The sequence below is a fragment of the Echinops telfairi genome, unplaced genomic scaffold (genome assembly GCF_000313985.2).
Source record: "Echinops telfairi isolate 266 unplaced genomic scaffold, ASM31398v2 ScPeMD7_7424;HRSCAF=8462, whole genome shotgun sequence".
In the NCBI taxonomy this organism is placed as follows: Eukaryota; Metazoa; Chordata; class Mammalia; order Afrosoricida; family Tenrecidae; genus Echinops; species Echinops telfairi.
In genome coordinates, this window is record NW_022111324.1 from 91,227,949 (window position 1) to 91,239,011 (window position 11,063).

General features: G+C 35.4%; 1 protein-coding gene across 1 annotated transcript in view; it reads left to right on the plus strand.

Moving 5' to 3' along the window:
* The window catches only part of LYST (lysosomal trafficking regulator), a 258,721-nt gene that overhangs the window by 74,104 nt on the left and 173,554 nt on the right, over window positions 1-11,063 (plus strand). The window contains exons 10-14 of the mRNA XM_045298212.1: window positions 829-895; window positions 3,384-3,493; window positions 4,942-5,368; window positions 9,564-9,708; window positions 10,536-10,709. Coding sequence (XP_045154147.1) covers window positions 829-895; window positions 3,384-3,493; window positions 4,942-5,368; window positions 9,564-9,708; window positions 10,536-10,709 — 923 coding nt within the window. The remainder of the gene's footprint in view (window positions 1-828; window positions 896-3,383; window positions 3,494-4,941; window positions 5,369-9,563; window positions 9,709-10,535; window positions 10,710-11,063) is intronic.

Sequence of the window (11,063 nt, forward strand, 5' to 3'; positions counted from 1 at the left end):
CTCATTTACAATGATATGATTTTTTGTTCTTTGATGCCTGATACGTGATCCCTTCGACACCTCGTGGTCACACAGGCTGGTGTGCTTCTTTATGTGGGATTTATTGCTTCTCAGCTAGATGGCTGCTTTTTTACCTTCAAGCCTTTAAGACCCTAGATGCTATATCTTTTGATAGTCGGGAACCATCAGCTTTCTTCACATGTGCTTATGCACACATTTGTCTTCAGTCATCAGTGGGTGCCCACCTTCCTGATATGATCACTGGGGTTCTCTGTTTTTATTTGTCCCTCTTTCTTGCCTCTTATTGCCATCTGAGCTTTGTTTTTGTAGAAATACTACCCTGTTAATCTCATATGGTTGATTTTGCTCAGTATGTTTTAAACTACATGTGGTTCCAGAATCTTTTTAATTCCATCATTATCTAAGGTAGCATAAAACTTTAATGTCATTGATTGACCAGTGATGGATTATCATGTATTTCTGAGAAAGGGTAGAATTTTAAAAATGCATTTAATTGTAATATAGGCTGATTATTTTAAAATAATTATTAAATTGTCTTAAATAATTTAAATAAATAAATAAGTACAAAAACATGAAAGAAACTATGTGTGTTTTTACACATAAAAAGCCCTTGTGGCACTGTCAAATGTGTTGGACTACTAGCTACATGGTCAGAGGTTCAAACCTGCTAACTGATCTGCTGGAGAAGTTAAGACTTTCTGTTGCTGTAAGGAGTCAGAATCAACTGATGGTAGTGGCATTTTTGTTTCTTACATAGAACATGCTTTCCAGTAATTGTTTCATTATATATTCCTTTTTAACTTTTAGGGGATGGTGAGAAATCTGTTAGGAGGATTCATAAGTATTTTAATTCAGACTGGTTCTGACTTCCAAAGTAAGTAGAGACTTTTAATTTTAAACAGCACTGAAATGTATTACCATATCTAAATTTTGCTTTAGGGAATGAAAGCCTAACATACTTGAACCATTTATTTAGGTTTATTTGATGTTTCCTTATGATTAAATTCAGATTACACAGTTTTAGCAGGAATACCTCAGAAGTTATGTTCTGCCCTTCTCACTGCCCTGTAGCAGGAGGCACACGATGCCAATATGTTTCATAACTGTTAATAATGACTTTGACCACTTTGTAAAGGTGATGTCTGCCAGGTTTCTATGCGGTAAAGTTACTATTGTCCCTCTGTAATGCATACGCATCTTGTAGGGACAAACATTGAAACTATGTAAATATCCTTGTATTAAGTAATATGGTAGTGTTCCCCAAATGAGGATTTTTTTTATTTCCATCATTCCTTCTCCACCACTTGTCTGTCATAACTGGCTTATGATGGCTTATGTGTTGCTGTGAGCCTGGAAACTAAGTCACTGGTAATTGAAATACCAGTAGGGATACCCAAAGAGAGCATGTGTCGAGAGAGCTTCCAGACTAAGAGCAGATTGCAAAGAAAGAATAGGCTGTCCATTTCAGAGTAATTAGCCACTGAAAACACTGTCAGATACTGGAAACTTAATGAATAGCAGCAGAACATTTTTAGAGATAATGCCAGGAGATGACTCAGGAAGAGCTGCCTTCTTCAAGCTTTGGGGAGTAAAGCCTACAGCACCTTTATTTGCTGATAGGGCACAATTCAAAATGAGAAGAAACCGCTGCAAGTATTTGTTAATAATTGGCACTTGGGATGTAAAAAATATGAATCTAGGAAAATTGGAAGTTGTTAAAAATGAAATGGAACACATAAAGATAGATATACTAGGCATTGGTAAACTGAAACAGACTGCCATTGGCCATGTTGAATCAGTAAATCATATGGTTTACTATGCTGGGAATGACAGATTCAAGAGGAATAACATTGCATTCTTTATCAGAAAGGGCATTTCAGGATCTGTCTTAAAGTACAGTGTTGTCTGTGATAGGATTATCTTTCCATATACAAGGACATCCAATCAATACAACTATTATTCACATTTAAGCACCAACCACCATAGCTAGTGATGCAGAAATTGAAGTATTCTACCAAGCTTAAGTATAAAATTGATCAAACATGTAATCAAGGTACATTGATAACTATTGGCTATTGGAATGCAAAAGTTGGAAACAAAGAGGAAAGAACACTAGTTGGAAAATATGGCTGTGGTGATAGAAATGGAGCTACAGATCACGTGACAGAATTTGCAAGACCAATGACTTCTTCATTGCAAAACTACCACGAATTGCCAAAAGAACAAGTCTATCTTGTCAGTACAGCCAGAATGCTCCATAGTAGCAAGGATGGGGAGACTTTGTCTCACCTTCTTTGGGCCTGTTGTCAAGAGAGACCAGTCCTTGGAGAAGGACATCATCCTTGTAATGTAGTGGGGCAGGGGAAAATAGAAGACTCTCCACATGATGGATTGACACAGTGACTGCAACAATGAGTTCAAACACAAGGAAAATTTTGAGCATGGCATAGATCCAGGCAATGTTCCATTGCACATAGGTTTGCTGAGTTAGAACCCACGCCACAGTCCCTAACAACATTCCTACTATATTTATTAATTGGAATTATATTAAAGAAGAGATTTCCTTTTTCCCATTTACTTATTTAAAGTACTTAATGACTCTCTAGACTTGAGATAGATTGGTAGATTGGTTCCTACCTACCCTGAGCCCTTTGTATTTCAGAGGTTCCAGGCCATTTTTTTCATTTTATCCATTTCCTTTGCCATCTTCAAGTACTGTTTTAAAAATCTCTTATCTGATACACTCATAAGATTACTTACAGAGTAAGATCCATGCATACAATCTCACTGTAAGTTGTCAGCTCTAAAATTTTTAATTTGTGGTATATATATTTATGTGTGTGTGCATATATGAATATATGGATCAGCTGACAAAATGAATATAAAGTTCTTTGGACCCTATAATGTGCTCTAAAACTATTAATTATTATTTTTACACCATAAAGTTGTATGAGTTTATGTATCACCATTTATATTTTAGGTTAAACCTCCTGATAAAAAACGGGAAATACTCATACTAAATTGTGATACTTAAGTATTTACAAAATCTCTAATATTTCTACCTTTACTTGTAACTTAATTTTCTGTTTAGAATATGATAGTTATAATTTAAACATTTTCAAAATGAGAAACTAACAAACTGTGGTATCTACTTGTTTATGAAGTTAAGTAATTTTTTAAATGATTTTTGTGTCTTCACTCTTAGTTGCTTGATTAGTTCATTGACTTATATTTAGTTATGCTGCTATTTCTTCAAGAGCTTTGAAATTATTAGATTATTCAGAATCCATTCAAGATGTGACAGTCATTTTTTTAATTGAAATATGTAATAGCTTTAATTTTTCTTTCTTTCTTCAATTTAGCCTGCCAGAGACTACTGGTGGATCTTTTGGTATCTTTGATGAGTTCAAGAACATACTCAGAAGACTTAATCCTTTTTTTGAGAATATTTCTGGAGAAATCTCCTTGTACAGTAAATATGCCAGTGTTTACTTTGATTTTAAATTGTCTGAAAATCACTAAAATAATTTTTAATTGTAATTGTTACACAGTTAACTCCATGTTATTGCATATGAAGTACTCTATTATTTGCACAGATTTTTAACTATTTTATTTTCACTTCTGTATTGTTAACTAGATGTATCATTGAAATCATAGACCCTCAATCTTTTTTATTGAGAAATCCAAAATAATTTTAATTACTTAGTAGAATTTATTATGAATGAAAATAATGATTTTGAGGATTATCCTTAAAATTTTTCCTCTCCATTCTTTAGTTATCTTCTACTGCATCTTTCCATGGGTGTAGTTTGTTGTTGATGTTAGCTACCATTGAGCCTGCACTTGACACTTTGAGACCCTATGCTCAGCAGAACAAAACTCTGCCCAGGCCTGAGAGTTTGTAGATGGACTGTTCTGACCCAGGGCAGTTTCCCGGACTTGATTTTCAGAAATAGATTGCCAGGTCTTCTGTCCTAGTAAATCTTAAGCTGGACACTATGAAAAAGCCTGTCCAGTATCAGAGTAACGCATAAGCTCCCCACCCCACAGACAAGGGGAGGCTGCAATGAGGTGCATTGGCTGAGAAGGCTTTTGAACTGATCTTTGCTGAGAATCTAATTTTTATAATGAAATCTTAACTACAGTGATAAGCAAATAAGTAAAAAGACCTTGAAGCCTCTTTTGTTTAAAGCAGGACTGGAAGTTGAGAGTCCTGCCTACTTCACTACCCTACCCCAGCCTCAGAGACCCTAAGGGACCTCTGTGGACCACGGTGAAAACCACTTCTGTAGATATTCTACAACCCACTGACATTTACGGAAACCTCTATTAATGTTTCCAAATTTATTTATCATTGTCATAATCACCATTAAATATCATCATATGCATGAGTTAGGCATGGTATTCTGAGTTCATCTTTCTTACTTTCTTGTCTCTCTAGTTATTAAATACTACTTTCCTCTCTTCTGTTTCAATTTAACCAAAGGCTTTTAATTATAAATAAAACCTTAAACTCTGTTTAAGTTTGGAGAATTTGTAAGGTCTCTGAATATATCCCTCATTTTGAAATAACTAAGGGCAGAATTATAGTCTGCTTGGAAATAAACAAATATCGTTGGTAGAAATGATGCCTGATATAATTATTATATTTAATTTATAAAGCTTAAAACTATCAAAATTATTAAACATTTAAATTTAAAGTATACTAGCCACAGGAGATTGTATGCTACACAAATAAAATTTCTATTTCACATTTTATTTGAATTATGCACAAATAAAAATGTTAATGATATAATAAATAGATAAGGAAGTATTGACGATATATGTGGCTATGTGTGTTTTTTTGTTTGTAATATGAATTTTAAGATGACTATGTAATTTATAACATGATTGTAATGCCTTGCATTTCTTTTTCTCTAGGAAATTCTTCTTCAGGGTATTCTGAAAATTGTTGAAACTGATATTACTATGAGCCCTTCACAGTATCTGACCTTCCCTTTAGTCCATACCCCAAATGCAAGCAATAGTGTTTCATCACAGAAGTGTCCCGGGATTCTAAACAGTAAGGCCATGGGATTATTGAGACGAGCACGGGTTTCACAGAACAAGAAGGAGGCTGACAGTGAAAACTTCCCCCACCAGCTGCTTTCCTCTTGGCACATAGCCCCAGTCCACTTGCCTTTGTTGGGACAAAACTGCTGGCCCCACCTGGCAGAGGGCTTCAGTGTGTCTTTGTGGTTCAGTGTGGATTGTATCCATGAGACTGAGCATTCCATAGAAAAAACAAAGAAGATCAAGAAGAGAAACAAATCAGTCCTTGTTTGGAATAACAGTTTTGAAGGAGCAGGTATGTCAGAGCTACCTGATTTGTACACTTAGATTTTTAAGGTGGTAGTTTGGGTTACAATGTAAGCAATGCTGTTCTAACTTATTCTTAACACAGTCTTCATCTTTAATGTCTTTGCATAGTACTGGCAGGTCCTGACACTAAAACCTGGGTTGTCAGGTGGCCTTCAAAATTCCATCTCCTCCCCTACATTAGGCATTTTGGGTGGAGGGTCCCCTTTTCTGCCTGGATACACCACGTGTGCTACTACTGCTGGGTCATCTATTTCCTTTCCTGCCTCACATCTGGGGACCCATTACTGCGTTAGGCAGGCTCCGAGTGGGAAAAAGGAAAGGGTGCCCCTGGAGCCACTTTTCTATCTTTCTGCTACCTGTTTCCCGTGTCCTGTTAATCAGCCTCATTCAGCGCCTTTCATTTCAAGCTGCTCCTTCCATGCTGCTTCTGACCCCCGCGCCCCTCTTCTGCTCTGTGCTACGGGACGTTGAAACGTCTCAGTCTGTCTCCAAATGATACTAGGATGGTTTGAGGTAATATGAGACACGTGATAACGACGTGTGCTCTTTGGGCCAGGGTTAGGATAAATTTAATTCCAATCCTTTCTATCACTGAAGAATTGCTATTAGATGCCAATGAAACTGTATTTTAGAAGAAACTATGCATCAAAAGCAGTTTATAGTTGTAGGAAGGAAAGCAGGTAGGCTAATTCTTCAAGGCTTTGGAATGAGTGAAATGGCTTACTGAGACAGGGGCTGCAGTATTTTGACTTCTGTGGAGGGGCTCACCTCCTCAGCTCTTAACCCTGCCTTTTTTGACCCTGGGTTTTAGAACACTAAAACCTTCACTAATGTCCTCTTCAGGGGAGGTCCTCTACCACTGGTTTATGGATGGAAAAGAAAATCCTAATAGCATTGTCAGATTAAGTGGGAGGAAATGTCACCTGATATTCAGAGTTGGAGTTCTGAATCCATTTTCTTACAGATGACTGGCTGACCTGGTGATTAAAATCCATATTGTTAGCAAAGTGTAATACTTATATGCTTTATGGGTTAGCCTAGGAGACTGCTTTTTTTCCCCCCTCTCTCAGATCTAAGCAGATAATTTGTCATGTTTCAGTTACAGTATTTTCTTTTGTGCATTGAATTTTGTCACTTAATAATTTATCAGAAACTATACTACATAAATAATATTGATGATGATACTATTTGATGGTACATTGCATGCTTTTTTATGTGTGTCACTTTGCTCAACTCTTCTACACATTTTTTATCTTCCCAGTAATTCAGTAAGGCATGTGCTCAGATATTTGCATATGAAGTTAAAAAGCATGAACATGTAGCTAGCTGGTAAAAGGAATTTATACCCACATTTATTTGATTCCATAGCATAAATGTCACTACTATAGAAAAAGTTAGGCAGATTTCCTTCTCATAATTTTAGTGGATAAACATTCCAACATAAATAGTCACATATAAAATGAATAAATACCATGGGCTCAATAGAAAGTAAATGTCTAGAAAAGGATGAAGGCAACATATGTACAAATTTGCCTGATGCAAGCAATGTATGGATTGTAAAATGAAAAAATAAAAATAAAATGAGTAATATATACAATGACCAAAAAAAATTAAGTTTGAAGATTTAAAAAATCTTATCCTAAGCTGTATTAGGAAATAAACATTTTAGAAAGATGATTTTTAAGTCCTTTTCATCTCTTATTGCTGCAACATACTCCATTGTTTGTGTGCATGTGTGTGTGTCTGTACACACACACACACATATACATATATATATTCAGTGATACCTCTGCTGTCAGACTCAATTCATTCAAAATTCCTGTTTGAACACCAAAAATCTAGAGAACTGAACATATTTTCCCATAAGAAATAATGGAAAACTAAATAATTTGTTCTGAGGCCCCAAAATTATACTTTTAAATTAATTTTCCAGGACTTTAACACAAAGTTAACACCCCTAGGTTGTTGAAATACCCTCTAAAACATCTCAACAACAAAAATTACAGCACATTAAATATCAAAACAATACTGTAAATAAAATTAACTTTTTTTTCATTATGTTTTGCTGTTTAAAAGCCCATGGGTTTTTGGAATGGTACATTAACATGGGCTTCACAACAGCAGACTTAGCTTATCTTTCATAGGCTTGTGGCCTGGCAATGGATTTTGCTCTTTAGTAATTAAGGTCCTATTGGACACCCCGCCCCCCTAAATTCGGTTTCATCGCAGTTGCACACTTGCTAGGTAAAGAAACCCATGTATTCAGCAAATTCAGCCATGAATTGATTTCTTGGCTTCGTCCTTATTTGCACTTTCCCTTTCTCCGGGCCTCTCTCCTCTCTCTGCCTGTTATCTTGTTGAGTTTTTCAAACCAGGCACGGCTGGCTTTGAATACTTTGGTATTCAAATACTGCTCAGCACTCACTTTTAAAACATTTTTCATTAAATCACTATGGAGGCTTTTAGCCTTCTCACATACTACTAGCTCAGATATGCTATCACCATTTTAACTTTTCAGTCTTTTCGATTATCTGAGTTCTTTGGTCTGTGGTTAATTAACTGTTGCACACCTTTAGCTACCTTAGCTGCTTTAATCGCTCAACACCCTCCCCCACCCCAAATGTTGATAATGTCAGCTTAGCGATGTTGTATCTAGCCGCCAAATCTGACAAGTGGTGACCTGATTCAGATTTTGCAGTGATAGCTCTCTTAAGTCTATCTGGTTCTCACAGTTTTCCTCTTAGCTTTAGTGCTGGCATCACTGACTTTCTTTGGAATCACGGTTATCATATTTTATGCACATCAAGTGCAATAAGAAGCACAGTGATCAATGTTTTAACACAACAATATAAACACTATATGTTGTCAGAGTGAGAGTGCTGCTTAGACTGAAGCATCCCTCATTTGTGTCCATGGCAAGACACAACTCATGACTCACTCTCAGCTGATACAGCCTTTTCAAGTCAGATTTTCAGTTCAACAATGCATAATGACTACGCCACCAGGGCCCTTCAAATATAATAGACATATATAAACATTTTTCAATAGTAATAAAATATTGCAGTAACACATCCTTTGCCACTAAACTGTGTGTCTTTGAGTATGTTATTTAACCTCTTAGAGCTTTAATTCTCTTAACCTATAAATGGGGATAACATTATCTCATAGAGTTGCTATGAGCAGTAAATTAAGATATAATAACAATATGACTACACTACACACAAACTGTTTATCATAATTTTTATTTGTACAAGTTCATATTTAGTATAAGACTTATTTTTTAATTCCATCTCTCATATGAATTCTGTAACCATCTTCAATAGTAGTCCTCAAAATAATTGATGTTTTTAACTCTTCCTTTTGAGAGTGAGTGAGTGTGTGTGTGTGTGTGTGTGTGTGTGTAGACTATGGTAATTGCTAGGTGGAGTGTTGGTGGTTTTTTTACCTGTTGATAAATGGAAATAATGTATATGCGCTGTATTAGCCGTTGTTTATCTTCCCTGAACATCTGTGACTTTGGACATATGTTTGTTTGGGTACTTTTAATATAGCTTTGCATAGATATGGTAGCTTGGATGATTGAGGTTCCAGCTTATTATAAATATTCAGATAGATTCATTTGGTGAGAGAAGCCAAGGTGATGACCCAGCTAGCTCAAAACCTGTGGTATTTACTTTAGCTTGGGGAAGCATTTTAGAGTTAGTTTCTGATCACTTAGTAATTATATTTAAAGATCATTAACTCATCAGAGAATCTAAACACTGACTGTTCAATTATCTTTCAAAAATAATTTTAACATGATCAATTTAGAAAGAAATAATGTCATTGTAATCATTTAAGAGTATTTTTGGTAATAATACTTTGGTCTATGATGTCATAGTGGCTTAATCCAACTGATAAAAGAAGGGTGCTGCAGGTTCCTGTAGATGATCACAGTTAGTATATATTGTAAAAATTTTAATACTTGCTTTAAAGCACTGGATTACTGTTTTTCACTCTTTATGCAATTGTGGGGTTAACCTAAGTTTTGGAACTATTGTTGATTTGGAACAAGTCAAGGTCAAACATTCTGGATAAATAGCTTGCTACAAATGAACAATCATGCTTTGTATGATTTTAAATTCACCATTTCAATTTTTATGAACTGTCTTACTGATCATTTTTAAATCTTTTTATGCTAGAAAACAGCACACCTGAAGGTGCAAAGTTTGTAAATCCTGGTGAAAGACTCATCGAAGAAGGCTCTGTTCATATGATTTCATTGGGATCCAAAACCTTGATGATCCAAGTGTGGGCTGATCCCTGCAAAGGCACTTTAATTTTTCGGTATTGATAATCCCTACCCCCCAAGCATAGGTCATATATTTAAATAATTTGATGTAAGATACATGAATGTGAAATTTGTTCATAAAAATACTTTTAGCAAAGAGAAAGATCTTATGTATAAAAGAGAAAATCTTATAAAGATACGAGCAGCTATTGATACCATATTTATAGCATTACTCTATCCCAAAACTCTACAGTTAAACTCTTATATCCAAGCCAGAATCATTGTTATCAAGTCATTAGTAAAAGTATTAGCAGCTGTTGTACCACATTTGTAACATTCTAGCCAAACATCTATGATTAAACTCATATCGAAAGCAAACTCACTGCCATCAAGTCAATTCGAATTCATACCAACCCCATAGGACAGAGTAGAACTGCCCCCTTGGATTTCTGAGACTGTTCATGTTCACAGGAGCTGGTAGCTATTTTCTCTTGTGGAGCAACTTGTTGGTTTGAACTGCTGTCCTTTTGGTTAACAGTTCACTACATATCCTACTATGCATATTAGCTTCTAATTCCCACACAGTCACCCCACACAGTAGGTTAGACCACCAAGATATCTTGGCAATTAGACAGATATATACAATAGGTATCAATTTTTTGAATCAGATACCTTTAATTTCATCAAATACTGTAATTTTAAAAATATGACTATACAAATACTAATGATATTTTTATAGTTTTGTAGACCAAATACTGACAATTAGTGCATAAATTATTATCACAAGCAACAAGTCCAATCTATTTTAGTTCATATGTAGAAATAAAAATACTGAGTCAGAGGTCTCATGTTATTAATCTGTGCCTTTTCTCTTTTACTGTAGTATGTGCATGGATTCAAATGATGATGCAAAGGCTGTTTTACTAGCACAGGTGGAATCACAGGAGAATGTTTTCCTTCCAAGCAAATGGCAACATTTAGTACTCACCTACTTACAGCAGCCCGAAGGGAAAAAGAACATCCGTGGGAAACTCTCCATATGGGTCTCCGGACAGAGGTGTGAAGCATGTTTAGAAATTAAACATTAACTTTAATTATAATTTTAAGTTTAGTATGTTAGAGTTTGGGAAACATTGCAGAAAATTATAGATGTTCTGTATGTCTACTATATAGTGAACTAGGAATCTGTATACTCCTACTTAGATATTTTTTTCTATTCATTATTTTCATACAAAAAGGAGTCTTCCGTTGAAGTCACTGTTGAAAATTAACATATTGGGTTTGGGGGAACATGCAGAAACCTGGACATTTAGACATTTATGTACAATATATATTCGATGAAGAAAGAGAAAAACCCAAACCAAACCAATGCCATTAAGTGGATTCTGATTCATAGCAACCTTATGAGATG